A 25,171-nucleotide genomic window follows, 5' to 3' on the forward strand; every position below is an offset into this window, starting at 1 on the left:
CTCTGCAGACCTGGACAAAATCACAGACTGGTCAAACAAGTGGAACATGTCTTTCAATCCTGACAAATCTCACACTCTTACTATGTCTCTACGAAAAGACCGACTGGACAACCCTCCCATCTACTTTCTGAACAATCCTCTCCAAGAAGTTCTGTCACTCAAGCTTTTGGGTCTCACTATCTGCCATGATCTTTCCAGAGAAAACCACATATCCAAGCTGGCCTCCAAAGCCAGTCGCCGACTGGACATCCTCCGTCGTGCGAAGTCCTTCCTTGGCACACCTGAGCTCCTCACCACATACAAGGCTTTCATCCGCAGGTCAATGGAATACTGTTCCCCCCTCTGGGCCGGTGCTCCTGCCTCACACCTCGCTCGGCTTCACGCTGTTGAAACCAAAGCTTTCAGAATCATTGGTATCTCCCGCGATGAAGCGAACTCTGATGGCCTTTCACTCACTCACCACAGGCAGGTTGGTGGTCTTTCCGTCTTCTACCGACTCCTCTCCGGCCTTGCTCCCCCAGCTCTGTCTGTGCTCTGTCCCCCAAATATTCCTACAGGTCACACAAGATCTGCCAGTAACCCTCTTCTGGTTAAATTGCCAAAATCAAGACTCTCTGCTCACCTTCACTCCTTCATTCCTTTTTACTCCCGCCTCTGGAACAAACTCCCTCACTCCATCCAATCCCACTCCTCCCTCCATGTCTTTAAAACAGCTGTTCACCACCATCTCTTGTCTTCCCCCATCCAAAACCTTGATCTTTTCTACCCCCATTAATTCACCCCAGATCCACTATTTTGAACTGCCGACTTCTTTCCTGGAAGTCCTTGCAGTGTACATGTGTTTTATACCCCCTCCCCACCCCCCTTACCATGCCTCCTCCCCCCAAGCCCTCACCCTCCCACAGATCTCCCGATGTCCTTGCTCTCAAATGTTGTACTTGTGTGCTTCCCTCTCTCTCCCCATCTTGTCTCCCACACCCTTTATCTTATGTTTTATGTGTCAGTGTCTTTTTGTGATTAATGTTCGCTCTTACACGAGCCTCAATCTTGTATGCAAAAAAACAAAACAAAAACAAAAACAATGATCGACGACGATTTCTGAAATTCCAAATAACGATCTATACGAAGCGAGAAAATGTCACAAAGGTTGCGACGTGGCCGGAAACCGAAAGGTGATGTTGCGCATTTACGTGATTTACGAACGGGAACGAACTTTGAAGTTTTACACAGCGCGCAGACGAGGAAGCATCGAGAGACGTGAAAACCCGAGTCAGCAGCGATGTGCGCGAATCGAGGTACGAGGTTGCGTCTCGAAACCCGGAAGTGCGCTCATGGCTGAGAAGAAGCAGCAAGAGAGCGACACCGGTCCATCGTGCGAAACGGGAAACGTCGAGGCCATGCCGTCTCCGAGAAAGGCGACGCCGGCGTCGCCGGAGCAGGCGGGTAAGAAGGTGCTTTAGCGAGTGCGCGGAAAGACGTGTTTAAGTCGATGGGAATTGAAAACATTTAAATCCGCTCGTTCGCTGAAATCGCTCGCCAGTGCGTGTGAATGAATGAGTGTGAAGGACTAAATCGTGAGACTTCTTCTTGACGTTAAAATACTTTATTTTGGGTTACGTCGTGGTAGGAAATATAAAAAGAAAATTGGTATCCGATGCCCATTGAAGGAACTTTGGCACAGGAGGCGGACATTCGGCCCATCATGGCTGCGCTGCACCGAAGCCGGAGGCGGAATTGTTGATTCGAGTTCGAGACATTTTGCTGTGTGGTGCATTCTGGGCATTTAAACCGACCTCCTCTGCCACGTTTCTTTGAAATAACTTAACTAACTTAACTACAACTGCACTCGGTAGAGCGCATACCTACCTCCCCCAGACTGATCCGCTTATGTTTTGTATCCACTGATAGGCCGGATCTGGATTTGGAACTGAACAAAAATCTAATCGGCTTGTTCTTGTCACCTGACCAACTCGTCCACCTAGTTTTTATCATAACTCATCCATAACTTTTTGAAATATCATGTTATATATCGCTTTTCACCCGATCTCTCAATGGTGAAGAATCACTTAAAAATTAAATAATTATTGTAGCCGAATCCAGATTCAGGTCTTCACCAAAATCGAATCGAATCGTCCTTGTCACACACCCAACTGGTCTACCACGTTTCGTCCAAATCTGTCCACAACCTTTTGAGAAATCCTGCCAGATATAATTTTTGGCCCTATCTCCCAATGGTGAAGAATCACTTAAAATTTTTTAGTAGGCGAATCAGAATCCGGATCTTCACCAAAATCGAACAATTTCATCCTTATCACATACGCTACATCTCTGCCAAATTTCGTTCGAATCGGTCCACAACTTTTTGAGATATCTTGTTCACAAACGGACACACAGACAGACACTCGGCGAGATGGAAATATAACATAATGGAAACATAAATGTATATTAAGGAAACATAAAATAATGGCATAAAATAATAAAAACATAAATAATAATACATAAATACATAAAAAATACAAAAATATACATACATAAAAATACATAAATAATAATACATAAATACATAAAAAAATATTAAACATAAATAAACATAAAATAATGAAACATTAAAAAGTGCATAAAGGAAACATAAAATAATGGATGGAAACATAACCTCCATCCACCTTTGGGGCGCTTTTAATTTTGAGCCTTTTCTTGGTGCCAAAGTTAAATTTTGCGCTGAAAAAACCGATATAACAAGAGTGAGAATTGCTTTGCAATACATGTCCGTTGTCCCCTACCTGTGTGATATTTTCCAAGTCCAAAAAGGGCATAACTCTGGGGAAAAATTGACAAAACGCCCTGAACCTCGAACTTATTCTGTAACTTGGCATAATAAAGCCATGTAGCAAGTTTCAGTTGAATATGTTGAAGGGAATTGGAAAAAGTGCAGAAAACCACAGGTGGCACAAACAGACAGACAGACAGACAGACAGACTGACTGAGAGCAAGCCTATAGTCTCCTCCGCCGAAACCGGTAGACGATTAATAATTCAACATGCCAAATAAATCAAACAAAACAAATCAAATATTTGACTGCCTTTTTTCTCATGACTCTTGAACTCATTCACAATGCAAAAACCAAAAAGTGAGAGTGACACAAAAAAAACTACACAAAAACGAACTTTAAAACTTGTCAAAAATGCGACCACTTGCGTCTACGGATTCATTCAAAATTTCCTGAACAATGGCTTGGGGATCAAGTGCTGCCAGTTGATCTCGGTGCACGTGACAGATCACAAGATTGTTGAGGCGTTGCTGGGTCGCTGTACTACGTAGCCACGTCTTCATACACCTCAGTGCCCTGAATGACCGTTCAGCTTCGCATGAACTTGCTGGGGAAACCAAGAGAAACTTGAGCAATCGTTCTACTTCCAGGAACATTTGACGGACCTCAGGCACCTTGGCTACAAATATCTTCCGGTAATCCTCAACTGATGAACCACTGAATTGGTTACGAAATAAGTTCTTTCTCTAGACTCCTGAGAATCTGTAGGTTCAGGAAATTTGTGGATTATTTGTGGCTGGAATGACCCAGTTACTAACATCCCATACAAGTTCCTATACGACATGAGGTCGGTTGATGTTAAATATTCAGTCAAGGTATCACATAGCAGGCATGGATCCATGATTATAGATTAGGGGGGAGGTGGGGGGGGACGTGCAAAAATGTATATTCCCCAGAAAAATATAATTTTGCAGGGCAGAGCGAGGGGAACATTTTTTGTGGGTGTTTCTTTTTGTCATAAATTCTAAAGGCTATTTTAAATATAGACAAAGAACGCTCCAACACACTTGTAAAGAAGTTCTCCAATGAAAAAACTTTTGCTCAAAACTCAAGATTTATTTTAATTATTGTCTCGTCATAAAAATTAAATTGAATGAAAAGCAGACATTGCATATATAATGAAACAAATGATAAGGTTTGACCCATAAGTGATCTTCGATTAGAATTACGGTTTTGCCATCAGCTGAACATTTGACTTCATCATCTTGACGATGGGAATCACTTATAACAAAGCTTTCTTCTTCAACACATTGATGCCTATTAGTATTGTTACGTTTGTGGGGGGTAGGCATGAAATACCTTAGGAAAGTTAGGAATGTGTAGATTAGCATGGACCGTGTGACACGAAGAAGAAGCCTACCTCTATGCAACTAAGTAGGGAATCTGTATAGAATAAGATCATATATGTGTCTCAATACAAGGGGTGGAGCTATGCTAATTAGGTAGGGCTAAGGATAACCCCCAGTGTGTAATTGCCCCTGTGATTTTTCCCTTCGTTTTTATTTCATCAAAAAGGGCCGCCATTACAACAGCCATAATCGCTGACAGTATAACCGGGCATTATGATAGGCAAAGGAACCCCACCCCGCCGAACATTCCCGAAGGATGGCTAAGCTCCGCCTCGGAGGACCGGAGTTGACAGGCCACGCCCTGAGCTTCGTGCCTGGTTAAGGAGCCATAGAGTGATGAACAGAGCTCGGTTATTGGACAGAGTGTGACGTCAGCGGTGGAACATTCGAGAATGAGGAGAGCAAAAAGAAGCCGTCTTACCATCTTGGTCTCTCTTGGTGCTGGCGTTTGTTGAAGGCAGTCACATTTTCTCTCTTGGTGCTGGCGTTCATTGAAGGCGGTCGCATTTTCTCTCTTGGTGCTGGCGTTCGTTGAAGGCAGTCACATTTTCTCTCTTGGTGCTGGCGTTCGTTGAAGGCGGTCGCATTTTCTCTCTTGGTGCTGGTGTTTGTTGAAGGCGGTCACATTTTGTCTCTTGGTGCTGGCGTTCATTGGAGGCAGTCGCATTTTCTTTCTTGGTGCTGGTGTTCGTTGAAGGCGGTTGCATTTTGGTTTGTGTGCGCTGGTGGAGCGAGTTCAGAGCCTGTGTGGACCTGGTGCAGTGAAGGAGCAGTGTGGCAAACTTCGATCGTGAGGAGGGGGCGTTGCTGGCGGTTCATAGAGATCACGGCGTTTCAGACGGAGTGGAGAACGCGAGGGGACCGCCGGCCCGAATTACCTCACATTCATGGCGTGGCTCGGTGCCATCTTGAGCAGGTTGACGCGCGGCCATTTTTCCGACCGACCAGACCTGTGACGACCACCAAGCCCTCGTTGAGATCGGAGTTAAGTGGCTGCACGACATAAACATTATTTATTTTCTTTTACTTTTCCCCTTGTTCGTATCTGAGTCAGAGGGAGGGACCCCCATTTAGGAATTGTTAGTTTACCTTACCTTTCGTTGTTCCCTTGTATTATTTTAATGAGCAACGGTACCCGCCCTATGGGCGGGGCTTAAATTGGGAAGCCCAAATTAAAAGGCAAAATATCAGAAATTGAAGGCTTTTTTTATTTTAAACGATTCATTTCAACATCCGTTGAATCATATCACACGCAAATCGTCAAAATCTAAACAGTACATGGCGCCCATTTTGAAAAAAGATTGAATTCTGCAAAACGAAGCGGCTTGGAGTTTGCAAAAAAGCACCTAAAGGACTCTCAGACTGTGAGAAACAAGATTGTGAGAAACAAAACAAGAAACAAGATAAACATAAAACATCGGTGGAGTGTTGCAGAGATGGTTGTCCTTCTGGAATTTTCTCCCATCTCCACACAGGATCTCTGGAGTTCAGCCAGAGTGACCATCGGGTTCTGGGTCACCTCTCTTACCAATGTCCTTCTCCCTCGATTGCTCAGTTTGGCCGGGCGGCCAGCTCTAGGAAGAGTCCTGTGTTACGGATTCGTCACTTCCGTTGTTGTGGTTTTCATCCACTGTAAACATTTTTGATTCCATGTACTATTATTGTTGTCATTTAAGGGAGATAGAGGTTACTATTTTCAAAAGGTAAAAAAGTCAATGTTTTAAATGAAACCGGAACCGGACGACGGAAGAGGAGGAGGAAGAAGAGGAGGAGAAGGCGGAGCGAGTGAGTCGGGGAAGAAGCCTAGCTGCTTCGAGGTCTGAAGCAAACGTTGACGAACGGAGGTCACTAGCGAACTTCGGGTTTCCCGGGAAAGGGATTCTTGCGACAGAGTTGTTATCGCTGTGACAGATCAACCTACGTGTCAGGTTTTGTCGGTTGATTCCGAGGAGAATCATCGTCGTGCCGTCACGCCTCGAGAACGGGCCGTCAGCCATTTTGACTCGCGCGCTTTGCGCATCTCGCAAGGTTTTTCGCTTCGCTTCAACCATTTTCACCGCATCCAGACGTTTATCTGGTGTGTGTGTGTGTGTGTGTAACGTGGATTTTGAAGGTAAACTGTGGTTCGCCGGTTTGGAGCTGTGAAACGTCCATACCCGAGGGTGTGATTTCCCAGTCGCCTGGAGGGCGCCTTTGGATTTCCCCGTCGCCTTGAGGGCACCTTGGCGCAGCTTTGGCCGCGTGACTGTGACTGTCATCCGAACGGGATTCTGGTCTCGATTGGACATCGTTCTGACGATCGCTGGAGCAGATCGACTTGGGCTTGATGCCGGAATAGAGACATTGGGGAATGTTCTTCTTTTCGCTCACTTGGAGCACAGTGAGTTATATTGTACGAACCTGATGGTACCATCATAGGAAATATATATTGGTTGTACAATTGATTACTATTGTTGTTGTACTGTTATTCTTGTGTGATCTTAATACAATATTTGTTTGTTGGTAACAATTGGTGTGGCTTCACCATTGATCTTTGACATACAGAATAACACATTTTTCTGCCGTGACTCCTCTCGGGGCTCGGAGGTACACCGTGACCGGGGGTTGGGGAGGAGCATGTAACACCTGGTTGTTCCAAACTTCTTCCATTTAAGAATTATGGAGGCCACTGTGCTCTTGGGAACCTTCAATGCAGCAGAGATTTTTTGGTAGGCTTCCCCAGATCTGTGCCTCGACACAATCCTGTCTCTGAGCTCTGCAGGCAGTTCCTTCGACCTCATGGCTTGGTTTTTGCTCTGATATGAATTGTCAGCTGTGAGACCTTATATAAACAGGTGTGTGCCTTTCCAAATCATGTCCAATCAATTGAATTTACCACAGGTGGACTCCAATCACGGTGTAGAAACATCTCAAAGATTATCCAGAGAAAGTGAAGGCACCTGAGCTAAATTTCAAGTGTCATAGCAAAGGGTCTGAATACTTATGCCAATGTGATATTTCGGTTTTTTCTTTTCAATAAATTTGCAAAACTTTCTAAAATCCTGTTTTCTCTTTGTCATTATGGGGTATTGAGTGTAGATTGATGAGGGGAAAAAATGAATGGAAACGATTTCAGCATAAGGCTGCAACATAACAAAATGTGAAAAAGTGAAGGGGTCTCAATACTTTCTGAATGCACTGTATGTATTTTCCACTTCACAAACATGCAAGCTTCCTTGTGTTGTGTGCATTTCAAATAGGTAGGTTTATAAGGTTACACGTAGGTCGTAGGTCTTTCTTTTGGGTACACAATAATGTCATTTTGTACAGGATGAACAAATGGATATACAACAAACAACACAACAGGCATTGTAAGGCCATTTCCCCTGCTGGAGCGGGGGTTAGCCTAGCCGGCCCCATGACAATGATGGATGACAATGATGCTTGAATAAATGGATATAAACTTTTCAAACTCCATAACGTGGGTGATGTATTGTCCAAACTTCGGTCTATAAACCCTTTTTATGACCTGTTTTGTACACTCACTTTTTCCCTTTGACATAGATGTTTTTAAACGTGGATTTTTCCATGGGCATCGCTAGTGTTAGTGAACATGTGGATGAATAATCGATTGCAAGATCAAAGTAGCCATTTCCATGAAACATCTGCCTGGTTCTTTATTGCATTAATTAAACTTGGTGTTGGATTAACGGTTAAGGTGGATGACTTGCGATCTAATGGTCTTGAGTTTGAGCCCCTGTCATGCCGTTAAATAACAACGGGTGGGTTGACTCAGGTAGACCATCCTTACAAGGTGGGCAAAATGAGTACCAGCTTACTGGAAACAGGGGGCACTGCATCAGCAGAACAGCCATGCTCCCAGCAATGATGCAACCAGAAGCCACAGGCTGTATACAAAATGATGATAATTACGCTAATTAGATGTGGTGGGTAATGGGGTAATTAAAATTCAGAAATTGACACACCCAAACATTTTTTGGATATTGACACTGTTATCCTAAACATTTCTATTTCTTCCAAGGAAACAGTAAAGTTCGGTGGGTGAGCCTTGCAGTGCTGGTCTTTCAGAATGCGAGCCTCATTCTGAGTATCCGGTATTCCCGCACACTACCTGGGGACAAATATTTGTCAACAACTGCTGTGGTTCTTGCTGAAGTAATCAAGTTGCTGGCATGTTTAGTTGTGCTTCTTGTTCAACACAAAGGTCAGTATGAGAACTGAGTCACTATTTAGAGGTTGTTTAATTTTTCTTGGTGACGCTTTCTTTATATATTGCTTATTTTGTGACTTGTACCCTGTGTCACACTGTGTCACGCAGGCAATGTCATCAACTTGCTGCAATTTCTCCATGAGACCATCCTGAAGGAGTGGCTGGACACATTGAAATTAGCAGTGCCTTCTCTTCTGTACATGCTCCAGAACAATCTGCAATATGTGGCCATTTCAAACCTCCCTGTTGCCACATTCCAGGTTTTTACACGTTTTAAAAAATCCATCCATCTATACACACTTGTTTATTTACTGATATTCACCACTGTTGGTTTTCATTCGTGAAAGGGTTGATGAAATAAAAAGGGAGAGAGAAAAACTCCGTTGAAGTCACAAAACTAAAGTCGCTATCCAACCTTGCACAGCTGTTTTGGCCATTAAGGGCATTTTCTCTATCGTCCAGGTGGGCTGACAGGATGGCCTAGAGGTACGCACACTCGCCTTTAAGCTGTCTAGCCTGGGTTCAAATCCCGACGCAGCTATAAACTGTCAATTTGGTGTTTCACAGGCAGGGTGATTCATCAATGTGGGTGCTTGTCCCTCGGATGGACGTTAAACCGGGAGTACCGTCTGCCAGCATGGGTTGGTGGACGTTAAAGATCCCATGGTGTCCCTCGCAAAGAGTAGGCGAGTGTCACCGGGACCATGGCCAAATTCTTGCTCTAACTAGTCGAACGTCAGGCCTGGCCAGGCCGGTTCGTGAAAGACTTGGGTCAAGGTAAGACGCCACAAGGTGGGATAATAGTGGCCGTTAAAGAGCAACAAACAAAAAATCTCGATTGTCCAGGTCAACTCCTTATTCACTGTATTTTTCTTGATGTGTTGTTTGTGTTAATGTATTGCAAGGTGTATGTAAGTGAATGTGTTTGTGATGAGCCAAAGATAGTTCAGCTTAACGTTAAAATGCTCATGTTGGAAATTACCATTTCCATTGAACAATAATTTTTCTCTCTGCCAAACTGTATTTGGTCTTGTCAAAGTCAATCTTTGTTCACTGAAAAGTTTGCTTCCTGGATGCGATCTTGTTAACTCGTAGTCTTTCTTTTATCCTAGGCAAAGTTAGAAATTCTGATTGAGCTGAGCTTGCCTCCCTGACATTCAGTAGGCCAATACAATCAGGTTTTTATCTTGTTTGGAACGACAGCATTTTCTCAGCAGCAGGTATTTTGAAACGACAGCAGCAGCTTTGGATATATATCTATCTATAATTCCAGTAATCTCTGTATGTCTGTGTGTATGTCTGTGTGTCGTTTGTCTGTGACCGCTGTTTCTCGACAACCACGGGTCCGATATACTTGAAACTTGCCAGGTATATTGCTGGGGACCCGAGGATGTGCCTTTTCAAGGTTTCATATTAATCGGACAAGTAGTTACCGAGCTATGGCGATTTCTTTACCAAACTCCGCAAGCCGTTCGCTTTGGACCAAACCATTTCATGTAAATAGAGGGGGGGGGGGGGGGGGGTTCTGTGGTCGTTGCGAATGGACCAAACCATTTCATGTAAATAGAGGGGGGGGGGGGTTCTGTGGTCGTTACTGCCACGTGGTTTCAAAGTTTTTTTTTGTTGTTGTTGTTTGCACGCATGTTTTTTTGCACGCACGTACGGGCACCCACGTACGGGCACGTCCTAGTATATCCAAATCAGCCATATATCCAAATATATATATATATATATAACTGTGAGAAATAGCAGAAATTCCACAATACGAGCAGGGTGCCTCATTTGCATTAAACAAAGAAATAATCGGAAGAAATTAAATAAGTCATGCACATAGCTTCAAGACAGTCGATCTTTAATTTTCAGACAAGCTTTTGACCAACAGGTCTTTTTCTTAGTCCTCCTAGAGTTCAACGAAAGTCATTGAAACTTCAACGAAAGTCCTCATATATATATATATACAGTCACGTGAAAAAGTAAGTACACCCCATGTAAATTTTTACTTTTTCAACATATTTCAACATACAGCTATTTGATCTTCATTTCTACAATATTGATAGATAAAGGTTAAATAATATAACAAATATCATGAAACATTTACATTTTGTAGTCCATTGTATAATTTAAATAAACATAAAGGCAAATTTCGCATGTGGAAAAAGTAAGTACACCCCGACATTTACCACTACTTCAAATACCTAAAATTAGAATCAGGTGCACTAGCTCAGGTGCAAATGATTGGAACATCGTTAGAGAGGATCTTGGAGGAACCTGTCTTATTTAAACCTCAGACATTTAGTTTGGTTTGCTTTGTTGTTGAAGTGTGCGGCGTCACCATGCCTAGATCAAAAGAGCTCTCTGAGGCCTTCAGAAAGAAGGTTACAGATGCCTACGAGTATGGGAAGGGATTTTAAAAGATCTCCAAACGATTTTAAATCAATCATTCGACTGTCCGGAAGATCATCTACAAGTGGAGAAGATTCCAAACAATTGCCAACTTGTTCAGGCCAGGCCGCCCCAGCAAGTTCAACCCGAGAGCAGACCGCAAGATGCTGAAATAAGTCTCTAAGAACCCCAGAATGTCATCACGGGACCTACAGGTAGCTCTTGCCTACCTCTCCTCTCCTCAGTGAAAGACACATGAAAACCCACTTGGAGTTTGCAGAAAAGCACCTAAAGGACTCTCAGACTGTGAGAAACAAGATTCTGTGCTCTGATGAAACCAAGATTGAACTGTTTGGCTTCTGTCTGGCCACTCTGCCATAAAGCCCAGATCGGTGGAGTGTTGCAGTGATGATTGTCCTTATGGAAGTTTCTCCCATCTCCACACAGGACTCTGGAGCTCAGCCAGTGTGACCATCGGGTTCTTGGTCACCTCTCTTACCAAGGCCCTTCTTCCCCGATTGCTCAGTTTGGCCGGGCGGCCAGCTCTAGGAAGAGTCCTTGTTGTTCCAAACTTCTTCCATTTAAGAATTATGGAGGCCACTGTGCTCATAGGAACCTTCAATGCAGCAGAAATTGTTTTGTAGGCTTCCCCAGATCTGTGCCTCGACACAATCCTGTCTCTGAGCTCTGCAGGCAGTTCCTTCGACCTCATGGCTTGGTTTTTGCTCTGATATGCATTGTCAGCTGTGAGACCTTATATAGACAGGTGTTTGCCTTTCGAAATCATGTCCAATCAATTGAATTTACCACAGGTGGACTCCAATCAAGGTGTAGAAACATCTCAAAGATGATCAAGAGAAATGGGAGGCACCTGAGCTAAATTTCAAGTGTCATAGCAAAGGTTCTGAATACTTATGTAAATGTGATATTTCAGTTTTTTATTTTTAATAAATTTGCAAAACTTTCTAAAATCCTGTTTTCTCTTTGTCATTATGGGGTATTGAGTGTAGATTGATGAGGGAAAAAATGTATTTAAACGATTTCAGCATAAGGCTGCATTGTTCATAACAAAATGTGAAAAAAGTGAAGGGGTCTGAATACTTTCGGAATGCACTGTATATTTGGTATGTTGCAACTCAAGTTTGTTCACAGCATTAAAAAAAATGATGTACCAATGTTTGCTCATGCACAGCATTACAAAAATCGGTGTCCATGGGAGTCTACAGTGGGTGGGGCTAGGTTGTCCCCAAAATAGGTTTTTGTGTTTGTTTAAAGTCTTAGCATTACGTTGGTATGATTCTGCATGCCACCCTGTCTCCTAGCAACCATTGGAATTGGTTTAAAATACTGTTGCGCGATTGCCCCTTGGTTAAGACCGGGAATCGTGGATGGCCAAAACGAGCTTTAATGGAGGCATTTATCCAATCGATGGCAGATCATACACGAGACGGAATGAACAATGCCGCTTACCTTCACAGTCTGATGTCTTAAACCTGGAAATTAATAAATCAAACCAAACACGGAATTTAAAATGTACAACAAAGAAATATTTATTACGGAACCCGAGAACAAGGAAACGCGACGGAAGAAACTAAATTCTAAATTGGGACGTCTCCACACCAGATTTCAAATACAAGACAAATGGGAGAATAATAAAATTAATGTCTCGTTGTGTTGTGGATTGTGGTGCGTCTTATCTGTGTCTGGCAGTGTAGCGTCGGGTCGATCAGGCACCGTCCGACGCAGCTCTGGTCAGCGCGAACCGCTCGGTCCCGTCTGCTGGCGTTCCACCGCCCCCCTACCCCCCGTTCACCAGGCATCTTGCGCCACGCGAGCGAGTGTGCAATGGTCTCCCGGCTGCTGCAACTTGTGCGCTCGCCGTTCACACATGAACGCCGGGGAAGATAATCGTTGGCGCTCCAATGTCTTTCCACCATCTTTCGAAGCGAACTCCAACCGGGAACGAAAGCAAGGGCAGAAAGGAGGTCCAAGCGGGAAGGCAGCCAACACGAAGGGACAGTCAAGGGAAGGCAAGAGGCAAAGGGAAGAGCTTTGGGCAGGAAGGAACCAGGAACGAGAAGGGAGAATGCCCGCTTGCCCGTAGTTTGACCCGGCCGGCTCTGACGTCATCCGGGCCTCTCCACCAACCAGCGTGTCGCTTGTTACGTCCTCCTCCGCGCCCTCCACACCGACTGGCCGAATGTTCGCGCCTTCCGCACTGATTGGCTGAGGTGGCATCGGTCGGTGGCCAATCAGTATGTCGCTCCTTCACCTTCCTGAATCTTCTCACCGCGTTGGTGTCCTCTCATTGGCCGAGCACTTAGCGCCCTGCTCCTTGTTCGCCCTTCCCCTCCTTCAATCAAGAGCCCTCCTGAGCATGGCTATTGCCTGCCTTGCACGATGTTTGTCGCCATGGTGGCGTACTGCGCGGCCACTGCCTGTTGGTTTTTTCGGTCAGTCATTGTAAGGGGGGGACTTAATTAGTGTGTCCACTAAGGGCCTATCTAATGTCTATAAGAGTGCGTTACCATAAGGGACACAGGTATGTTAACTGAGCGAATGACACACAATGGAGTTAGCATATTCCCTACAACTACTTAACATACCCCGCCCCCTCGTGGCGGGGACGAAGATACGCACTTATTCTGACATACGGGCTACAGGTCCCTGACTTACTTACATCGAGGTGGTTCTAGCTACCCACGACAGATGAAGCATGATACCTACACAGATCTACCTAGATCTAGATATTCCCCTACCCCAAATTCATAATAATACCTTTAGTTAGTGTGGTGTACTGCTTTATTCTACCAGGTGAGCACCCAGGGGTATTGCCTATATTTGTACTTGCAATATCCCACCCTCTGTATATCTTGTATCCCCAACCAGATCACTTATCAGCTGAAGATCCTCACCACAGCTCTCTTCTCTGTTCTACTTCTTGGCCGAAAGCTGAGCCGACAGCAGTGGATCTCGCTTGTTCTGCTCTTCGTAGGTGTTGGTCTTGTTCAGGTATTTATCCTTTTGCTACCCACAAACTGCCCTAATTTTGGTTACATGATCTTTATGGGTACCACACAAAATATTGTTCTTGATGTGGAAAGACACTGACATTCATTCTGTCCTGTCACTGTATGCCATACATAAGCATGACCAATGTTTTTGAAATGGAGCAAGACAGAAAATGGATGAATAACGCTATTTGCTCTCACATGATTATTTTATTGCACGAAAGTTAAATAGGCACTTTTAATAAACCTCTGATATGAGATTTATTGAGCTTGCATTTAAAACGAAAATATTGTTTTGGGAGGCCTTTAGACAATTATTCACATGAATTTGTGCTTTTTCTGTTTTCAGTTTTCAAAAAAGTTTATGTTGTTTTGTTTTATAATCACACTGTCTGTTTACCCATCCTTTGGATGAGCATAGAATGTTCATTTGAAGTGGAGTATACAGATGATTATTTAAATAAACTGCATTCTACTTTGTACTTAATAAAAATGCTTATGTTGTACTACGTACTTGATAGATGTACTCACGTCTTGCTGAGGAGAGGGCGGAGCTGGCACTGCGCATGCGCATTTCACTCCTGCCCCACCCCTCTTGCTGAGGAGAGGAGTGGAGCTTTCCGCTCCCTCAAGCTGAGGAGAAGGGCAAAGCTTTCTACACCCTCGTGCTGAGGAGAGTGGTGGAGCTTTCCGCTCCCTCATGCTGAGGAAAAGGGCAGAACTTTCCTTTCTGCACCCTCATGCTGAGGAGAAGGGCAAAGCTTTCCGCCCCTCGTGCTGAGAGGAGGGGCAGAGCTTTCTGTTTTTCTCGTGCTAAGGAGAGGGTAGAGCTTTCAACGCCCTCATGCTGATGAGAGGGGTGGAGCTTTCTGTGCCCTCGTGCTGAGGAGAGGGGTGGAGCTTTCCACGCCCTCATGCTGAGGAGAGGGGTGGAGATTTCTGTGCCCTCGTGTTGAGGATAGCGGTGAAGCTCGGATTGCGCATGCACATTTTGTTCCTGCCCCACACCTCTTATTAAGGTGAGGGGCAGAGCTTTCCCCGCCCTCGTGCTGAGGAGAGGAGTGGAGCTTTCCACGCCCTCGTGCTGAGGAGAGGGGTGGAGCTTTCCATGCCCTTGTGCTCAGGAGAGCTACGGACTTGCATCAAGCAAGCAAACTCGTTTTTATATTATACACATTAGACATGCCAGACTTAATATTAATAAAGAAAATTTCAAGTTAAAAATTTGAATTAAAAAAGTTAAAGCCTCACCAACACACCTCTTCGCGCCCCCTCCTCGGTCACCTCTTCTGTGACAACCACAGGTGTGTTCTCACTTGCACACCCAACCACGTGCCTCACTACTAATTCCAGTGTGCATTCCCACACACGCTCTACCATTCCAGGTGTGCATCCTTCCATTCCAGGTGTACATCCTTCCTCACCTGCCACAACCAACTCACGCTCCGTGTCACTCACTACTTTTTCCACCACTCTCGGTCGCGCATTCACCCTTACTCTTGACAGCGCACTCTGTACTCATGCACCCGTCCATTACACACCTTTCTCGCGCATCCTCTTGCGCACACTCTCCCGTTACATCCTCCGTAACACTCACCACAGGTGTGCATTCTCCCTTACTTTTGACAGTGCACTCTTTCCTCATGCACCCATCCGTTACACACCTTTCTCGCGCATCCTCTTGCGCACACTCTCCCGCTACACCCTCCGTAACACTCACCACAGGTGTGCATTCTCTCGTTACATCCTCTGTAACACTCCCCACTCCGCGCTTCCATGTGCCTCCTCGCACACGCGCTACGACCAACTCACTCTCGACAGCACACTCACTCCTTGGCGCGCACTTTTTCCTCACACACCCCAGAGTCGGACATTCTCGCACACCTCCTCTTTCGCACTCCGTACCTGTCGCACACTTCACCAATGGCCTCTCACGAACACCCGGATCCAAATCAACCCCCAAGCCGACTGAAGCTCCCCTCACATCATATACATTTCCAAATATATCGCCACTCACCTTGGCACCTCGTCTCCGCACCTCCTTCGCCACCTGCAAACTCTTTATTTGGTTAGCGAGCACATCATCATGATTTGAGCACCGACCTTGCACATATTCCATCACCTCCTCCTGTATTTCTCTCTTAGTTTCCGTCCGTCTCTTCTTAATTTCACTCACCCCCTTTTCCACCTTCTCTAATTTTTGCTTCACCTCTTTTATTTCCCGGTGCGTCTCCTCAATTTCGTCCTCTAAGGCTACCTTGACCGTTTCTATGTGCGTCCTCACCTCCCGGTCCTTCGTCTCCATTACCTCCGTCACCTCGTCCAACCTCGTTGTCAGTCCCACACGTACCATCTGACATTCCCTCTGTGTCGCTATTAATTCGTTGTTAATGTCTTTTTGTGTCGCTTTTAACCCTCCTAGTACCGCAGTGTTCCTTTGTACCTGCTCCACTAACTCCGTCTGTCCCACCGTCAGCTGTTCCACCTCCTGCGTCAGGTCCTCTATGCCCCCCTGTAACCTAGCCGTATTATTCCTCACCTCTTTCTCCATACGCTTCTCACCTCGCGTACCCCCGAGACCTCCTCGCTTACACCTCGTCGTATTTCCTCCTTCATCTCCTCCATCTCTTTTGTAGATGCCACCCTCATCTGTCCCAATTCATCCCTCTGAGCATCCAATTTACCTTCGAACCCGATTTTCACCTCCTCTATCTGGTTCCCCATCCGTTTGATTTCCCGGGCGGATTGCTCCCCTACTTCCCGCAATTTGTCGTCCATTGTGTTTTCTAACCCCCTTAACCCATTCTTCACCCCCTCTATCTGATTCTCCTGGGCAGCCATTCTATTTTCCACCCCTGTTAACCCATTCTTCACCTCTTTTATCCCGTTGTCTAACCCCTCAAATTTACTGTCCAACCCCTTAAAATTATTGTCTAACCCCTCAAATTTACTGTCTATCTTCCCAATTTTGGCACTGGTACCCCTCGCTTCGTCCCTCATTACCCCCATTTGGCCCTCCAATCACTCACCCATTTTTTCCATAAGGGCCCCCATTTGTATCATAAAAAGGTTCAAATCCACCGGTGCTGCTACGGTCACGGGCGCCGCTAAATTTGGTGCCGCTGTAACCACGTGCGCAAAGGCGCCATTTTGTGCGCCTGATACTCCCTCAACCACCTCCTCATTGCTCTCCTCCATTTCTTCCCTCTGATCCTGGGTTACCCCTAACCCCTCTTCTAGTTCCCCCACCGGCATCCGATCGCCTTGACTAGCCATGGCGCGATTTCAAAGTTCGGGTTTTTTTTTGAAAACAAAACAAATTTCGGCAGCTCGTAATTTTGAGCGCGTTAGGCGCGCTTCGGGTCCAATCCCGCTCCCGCCACCAATTGTTACGGACCGCGGATAAGATGTTGATTTGCCGAGCGGATGGCGCCGCGGCCCTAACAGTTACCCCGACTAACCCGATTCCTGAACGTTGGCCAAAATCGTGCCACAGATATTCAATGGGGAAACCTCTAAAGCGACCGAATGTAAAGAGGAAGAAGAAGACGTACAGAAGAATAACAGGATTTATTATTTACACACACTAAGCAAAAGGAGCAGTCAAGGTTATATACAGGGAAAATGGAAAAAGCAGGTGACACAGTGAAAATACTAGCTTAACTATACAAGCTTAATTAACCCTGGGACAAGACAAACAAAACAAACTCACGTACACAAGAAGGATGGAATGGCAGGAATGGATGCTGGAAGGAGGAATGGGAAGGTTCAGCTGGGGCAGATGGTTCGGGTTTGATCCCGCACGGGACGTCGGCTGGACCTCGACGGCCACCGATGCCACCGCTATCTGGTTTCCGCGGGGTAACGGGTTGAAGCTGCCTGGTGGAGTCAACGCTGCTGGTGGAGCCAAAGCTGCTTCTCTGGCTCACCTCAGGACGCGTCTGCCGTCTCTGGCGCAACTCTTTCTTGGACCCTTTTTGCACAACTCTGTCTTGGTACCTTTTGCGCAACTCTTGTCATTCACCTCTCTTTGGCGCAACTCTTGTAATAGACCTTTGGCGCAACTCTTATAATTGACTTCTCGTACAACTCTTGTAATTGACCTCGAACCTTCTCTCTCGAACCTTCTCTCTCGAACCTTCTCTCTTTCTCTCTCTCTCTCGCAACGGCGTCCGCGCGCGCTTATATAACGCCTCGGGCGATCAAGCCGCCGGCCTTCAGGACACGCTCATCGGTGAGCTCGCTTCGGCCCTGATTGGTGGGCACAGGCCCTCTGACTCCACCCTTGATGACGATGGGCGGGCACACCCTTCTTCCCCGAGCTGACCACGCCGTAATAGCGGCAATTGCAGTTGACAGTAGAAGTTTTGGGAATGGGAATGAAAGGGGATCTATCTATTTGAATTCGGTGCAATGGAGTATTAATTAATGGAAGACAAGGCCTTACCCTAATACACATAATAAGGATATAACTGTCAACAAGGGGGGAAATCTATGATTGGCTAACGTGTGGTGTTTATGAACTAATTATGGGACGCACTTTGACCTTTATACATAACTGGAGCAAGGAGGGCGATATTTTACAACAATTTACACAACAACAACAAAAAAAAAAATTCTCATATCCACAATATATATATATATATATATTGTTACAGACGCGGGTTTTAGATGTTATATTGACCGAGCGGTGGTGTATTTAACCGCGTCCGAACAGTTACTCCCCGATTAAAACCCGATTCCACCCGACGTTGACCAGATCGCCCCACAGATATTCAATCGGGAAATCTCTAAAGCGACCGAAAGAGAATGAAAAAGAAGAAGAAGAATACGGAGGAAGAACAGATTTTATTATACACACACAAGCAATGGATGGAAGAAGCAGTAACACAGCGAATCGTTAACTTACACTATTCATTCTTACTTAACCCCAAGACAATGAGTAGGACAGGACGTTCACACTTACACAGGGGATATATGCAGGCAGGTAAGGCTTGAGGTGGATTGCTTGAGAGGGAGGCAAGGTCGGGAGGCCGCAGTTCGCAATTCCTCGCGGTTTTGGCGGGAAACCCTCCGTCGTGTATCCACTGCGGTAGACGTCACGCGCTGGTTCGGCACACCTGCTCCTCTTCCTGGGGGTGGAGCCGTCTCCCTCCTTTCAGTGCGTCTCTCCAAAGCTGGTTCCCTTGCCGAGTACCTCTCCTCTTTGGCTTGGAGCATTTCGCATCTCACCGCCTCTTGGTGCAGTCTCTTTGCTCATCTCCCAAGGCCTCTCCAAGTCATCTCTCAAAGCAGTCCCTTACAGTTGCTTTTATCACCTCGAGCGAAATCAAGCCGCCGACTCCGAGGGCACGCCTACCGGGTCACTCACCGCGGTGTTGATTGGCTGTTAGGGCTGGTTCACTCCTTCCCTCTTATGACGAGGTGGAGACACGCCTTTCTTCCCCAACCCTACCTCGTGGCCAATGGTGGTTTGAAGAAAACCGGCCAAAATGCGGAAGGCAATTGGAAGGGAGGTTTTGGGGAAATTGGAAGGGCCTACACTTATTTTGTTTGATACAATGCAAAGTCAATCTAGTGGGAAAACACATATTTAGCCTACATGGAATAAGGAAATACACTATTTAAAAGATATATCGTGACCTGCGTGTAAGTTTCATGGAATTAACTAGGACGCCGACTGCGACCATTATTTACATTAACAGGGTGTTACCGTACTTTTGTAACGTTCACATTGTAACGTTTCCACATTCGTTACAATATATATATATATATATATATATATATATATATAGTTGTGAATCCCGGTTCTGTCCGTACTAAGGGGGGTGTTAAGTCCCCGTTTCCCCCACAGACACCGGGTCCACGGGCAGTCGATCGCGAGACGAAACCCGCGCCTGGCGGGTTGCGTAGCAACTCCAATCGCCAATCCACCAATCGTGGGTCGAAGGGTTATCGACCGTGATCTGAATACCTTTGAGACCACGTGGCTGGGAGGACCGAGAATTGAACCCCTCGCGTTCCCACACCTGTTCCAATCAGGTGTGCCGAGCAGGTCGCACGGTGTGGGTCGCGGTTTTACCCTGCGTGTTCTACGGGCCTAATTGAGCAACCGGATTCGGTTTCGGACGATGCTGGGTCAATGGGGAAGAGGACGCACACGAGCAGGTCGAGAGGAAAAAAAAATGTACACATTTTATTTACAAAAAGCACAGATAAAGGACGAGAAGCAGACTTAACAATTCTTACCTATCTAATCCCGACACAGGCGCCTGACACACTCGCACACACAGGGAATGAATCACACACCGGTTAGGCTCGTACCAGTGGATGTGCGGACGCTAACTTGGGTAAGGCTGTTCCCACGCGTGGTGCCCGGGTCGATCTGGACGAGCAGCTTGAAGGAAGGTCCGGACAACGAACCAGCTCGAGGACAAAGGAGAAGGGCAGCACAGAATAACCAGCTCGAACGACGGTCAGCTTGAAGGACGAACGAGGAGAGAGAGCTCGAAGCACGATCGGCACGGACCTTTATCGGGTGGATTCCCCTTCTAGAAGGTCCCACGGCCTACCTTTGGTCGATGTTGGTCACGTGCGGTCATTCAACCCCACCCCCTTCTGGAAGGTTCCACGGCCTACCATTGGCCGATGTTGGTCACGTGCGGTCATTCATTCAGCCACGCCTCCATCTGGAAGGTTTCCATGGCCCGTTCTTCCACTAGTCGCGGTTGATCACGTGCGGTTATTCATTCATGAACCAACGTTTGCTTCTTTCAACCACACGACAAACAACAACAGGCATTTTAAGGCCATTTTCCCTGCTAGAGCGGGGGTTAGCCTTGCGGGCCCCATGACAATCTTCTATTTTGCTCTATTTTCTGCATCTCCCCTTGTTAACCCCCTTGCCCGCATTTCTTCTTCCACCACCTTTAGCCAAGTCTTTCTCGGTTTTCCCCGTCCTCGACTTCCTTCTACATTCATTTCCATCACTCTTCTCAACTAGTCACTTTCATTCTTCCTCAACACATGACCAAACCATCTCAACCTGTTTCTCTTCACAGCATCCATCACAGGCTCTATTCCCATCATCTTTCGCAATTCATCATTTGTCTTCCTCTCTCTCAACGATACTCCACACATCCACCGAACCATTCACATTTCCACCCTTTCCAGCCTTCGTTGCTGCTCTACGTTCATTACCCATGTCTCGCTCCCATAAATCATAACACTTCTCACATATGCAGCATACACCTTTCCCTTCAGCTTCGTTCAACCACACGGAGGGTTGGAATCCTGCCTAACTCAATGCGTATCTGCTTTAATTACTACACAATGGGAAGGGAGCTAATCTTTACATTGAATAAGAAATAACTGACTACTGCAGGCTACATGTTGTCGTGTAATTAACTAGAGGTTAAATTGTCTTTTGTTGCAAAACCGTAACAATATATATATATATTTCTTCCTGAAGGCAATAGACATAATAGATTGTGGTTATATAGTTCGGATATATTTCAACTGCACTGGTGCGTAGGCTGACACCTGAAGCCTGAGGCCTACACATCTGAAGTCTGAGGCCTATTGCCATCACAAAGCCCATGTGGATTGTCGGCTCTAATCTTTAGATATTTGATCATCCTATTAATCAGTCATTTTGGTTGGTTTACACTGAACAGAAAAGTTATAAAACATGGCGATTGTGACATGGTGATTATAGGTTATAGTGAATATAGGATGGAGAATATAGGATTGTATAGGGCATGGTGAATATGAACCTTCCGAAGATGTGTTTAGGCTTGGCATGGCAAGAAAATGGTCGACGTATGATTTTCCTGCTTACAATTGTGGGTGGTCAGGCCAGCTGTCCAGCTAATGGGTTTTTACTGGAAGGCTTCAGACGCACACAGCCATGCAATCAGCTTCATTGCAGTTGGAAGTTTTTTTTTTTTTTTTTTTTACTTTTTTTTTTTTTTTTGGAATACAGAATCGACACTCATGTAAGAGATAACACATTGAACATGAAAACATGCACAGACACATAAAACATACAATAAAGGGAGTGGGAGACAAGAGGGGGGGTGAGAGAAGGAAGCACACAAGCACAACAGGAGAGAACAGAGACATCGGTAGATCTGTGGATGGGGGAAGGCTGGGGAGGAGGGAGAGGTACACAGTATAAAGCAAATGAACACTACTAGGAATATCAGGAAAGAAGTTGGGGATTGAAAGAGGTGGATTTGGGGTGTTTTAACGGGGGTAGAAAATATCAAGGTTTTGGATGGGAGAAGATAAGAGATGGTGGTGAACAGCTGTTTTAAAGACCTGGAGGGAGGAGAGGGATTGAAGAGAGTGAGGGAGTTTGTTCCAGAGGCGGGAGAAAAGAGGAATGAAGGAGTGAAGGTGAGCAGAGTCTTGATTTTGGCAGTTTAACCATAAGAGGGTTGCTGGCAGATCTTGTGCAACCTGTAGGAATATTTGGGGGACAGAGCACAGAGAGAGCAGGGGGAGCAAGGCCGGAGAGGAGTCGGTAGAAGACAGAAAGACCACCAACCTGACTGTGGTGAGCGGGTGAAAGGCCCTCAGAATCAGCTTCATCGCGGGAGATGCCAATGAATCTGAATGCTTTGGTTTCAATGCGTGAAGACGAGATAGGTGTGAGGCAGGAGCACCAGCCCAGAGGGGAGAGCAGTATTCCATTGAGCTGCGGATGAAAGCCTTGTATGTGGTGAGGAGCTGAGAAGTGCCCAGAAAGGAGTTCGCATGACGAAGGATGCCCAGTCGGCGACTCGCTTTGTTGGGCCAGCTGGGTTATGTGGTTTTCCCAGGAAAGATCATGGCAGATAGTGAGACCCAAAAGCTTGAGTGACAGAACTTCTTTGAGAGGATTGTTGAGAAAGTGGATAGGAGGGTTGTCCAGACGGTCTTTTCGGAGAGACAAAGTGAGAGTGTGAGATTTGTCAGGATTGAAAGACATGTTCCACTTGTTTGACCAGTTTGTGATGTTATAATGATGGTGAATTAATAGCAATGTGTATTTCCTCACTGTTTCTTTACTTTTGGTCAACATATAGTGCAGTATAATGCTGAAGCAATATGGTCAAACATTTTGCTGGTAGCTGTCAATAGCATGACCAATGTTTGGGATGCATGCCACATAGTTTGCACAAATAATAAGCAATATGGACTGCTTGAGAACAACAACATGCATTTTAAGGCCATTTTCCCTGCTAGAGCGGGGGTTAGCCTTGCGGTCCCCATGACAATCTTCTCCATTTTGCCTCCACTGCTTGAGAACAACGTCGGTTTAATTTGTTTGCAGATTGAAAGCAGTGGAGGATCTAGGGAGACTGTTTCAAATCAGGCAGATCAAAGCCCGCTTGTTGGCTTGATGTCTGTGGTTGCATCATGCCTCTCATCAGGTTTTGCTGGGGTTTACTTTGAAAAAATCCTTAAAGGTAAGTAATTCAGAAGACGTAATCCATTGCTAAAATAATAAGACACAATCAAAATACCTACGGACTATGATCCAAACTAACCTTGCACTTTGGCTGATTATTTTTACAGGGACATCAGCCTCCATCTGGCTGCGGAATGTACAGCTCGGGCTGTTCGGTTCCTTGCTCGGCCTCCTGGTCATGTACATCAATGATGGTTCAGCCATTGCCACACATGGATTTTTCATTGGTTATACACCTTTTGTATGGACTGTGATCCTGAACCAGGCCTTTGGTGGTCTGTTGGTTGCAGTTGTGGTTAAATATGCCGATAACATTCTCAAGGGTTTTGCCACATCATTAGCCATTATCATCTCCACGTTGGCCTCAATATACATCTTTAAGTTTCAAGTGGATGTACTGTTTTCTGTTGGAGCAACATTGGTTGTCTCAGCTGTGTACCTGTATGGACGGCCTAATCCAGTGCCCGCCTCCAAGAAGTAGAATTACTAGCAGGGTGAGAAATAGATTGGCCTCGAGGAGGAGAAGGTATGAAGAGCAAGTGAAGGATTGGCACAGTTTAGGTACTGAGTTATAATGGCGATCAAGAGCGGAGAAGTATTTTCAAGGGTTTGCATCACTTCCTGATAAACCCCCATTATGAACATCTGTTTTGATCTCTGAAGCATGAGAGCAGTTGAAAAGACGAGTTAGCTTTACCATTTTTGCTGGATACCAAAGGGTGTGAGGTCCAGATATACTTCCATCGCCAATCTTTGATTTTCAACTGTATAGTTTTGAAAGTATATCCTTTCCATTTTTGGCTGGTGCCTGATGCACAACACATTTTCTAAGGAATGTACATAGAAAAAGATCTTTAACAAACCTGATTCCAAATTGTATTTTATGGTATTTGAATGGATTTTGTTTTCTTATAGTTTGCTTTATGAGAAATAGGTTACAGGATGGTGGTTTACAACATGTTCTATTTTTGGGGGCAATTGTTACATATTTTTTGATTATTGTGGAGCATAGATTTAAGGGGTTTCTGATTGAGCTGATCATGATGCCTTCTCTTTAATGGCTACCCAAACCTCCTGTTCTTCACTTTGAAAAACTTATTTCATAACTTAAATTTTGGTGGATTAAGAAAGGCATTATGAAGAACCAACCAATTCTTTAAAAAATTAAACAACAGTTTGCTTCGTTTTGTTTGTAAGGTTTCCTTTCATGTCGGTTTTTTCAGGAATCGTGGGGACAACTGAAACTTGAATAAATATTTTTGCACTTATTTGTATTTCATTTTTGATTAAAAAAAAGATCGACACATTTCAGAAGATGGTGGGAATAAAAAGGAAGGTGCGGTTTCGTATTTTGATTGAATGAGTTCACGGTGTTTTTCTTGCAATATTTGCGCTTCAATTTGTCAACAGAAAAATGGATGATTACTGCAACGTTTACAATTGCACTAATCAACCTGGAGGGCAAGAACAGTTGTGTAAATAGACGCATTAAGGCTCATGGAAGAAATAAACAACAGAGGATCACCCTCTCTCTGTTCTCTTCACCCTCTCTTTTGCTCAATGTCATCTGCCATCTGTTTGGAAATCAGCCAACATTACCGCTTTACATCGAAAAGGTGCAAAAACAGATCCTTGCAACTTCAGACCAATCAGCCTGTTCCCAATTATCAGCAAAGTCATGGAATCCATCATCACTTCTGATATTAAATCCTTCCTCTTCTCCAATGGCTTGATCTCTGATCATCAATTTGGATTCAGACCAGGTCATTCTACTCTGGGCATGCTGCTTCTACTGTCTCAACAATGGTTGGAGGCCCTCAACGCCAAACAGGAAATCAGAGCTATTTCCCTTGACATATCACGTGCCTTCGATACGGTCTGGCACCCCGCCCTGCTCACCAAACTCTCCTCCAATGGTATCCATGGAAATCTTCA

At 45.3% G+C, this 25,171-nt stretch overlaps 1 protein-coding gene across 1 annotated transcript; it reads left to right on the forward strand.

Moving 5' to 3' along the window:
- Window positions 1-1,118: 1,118 nt before the first annotated feature.
- LOC137424808 (UDP-galactose translocator) lies at window positions 1,119-24,504 on the forward strand. Its single transcript, XM_068112663.2, has 6 exons — window positions 1,119-1,443; window positions 8,198-8,380; window positions 8,495-8,646; window positions 13,658-13,780; window positions 23,099-23,234; window positions 23,344-24,504. The coding sequence occupies exons 1-6, from the start codon at window positions 1,176-1,178 to the stop codon at window positions 23,715-23,717; spliced, it is 1,236 nt and encodes a 411-aa protein (XP_067968764.2). The 5' UTR covers window positions 1,119-1,175; the 3' UTR covers window positions 23,718-24,504.
- The last annotated feature ends 667 nt before the right edge of the window (window positions 24,505-25,171 follow it).

Source organism: Myxine glutinosa, chromosome 4, assembly GCF_964187855.1.
Source record: "Myxine glutinosa chromosome 4, kmMyxGlut1.1, whole genome shotgun sequence".
NCBI classification, from domain to species: domain Eukaryota; kingdom Metazoa; phylum Chordata; class Myxini; order Myxiniformes; family Myxinidae; genus Myxine; species Myxine glutinosa.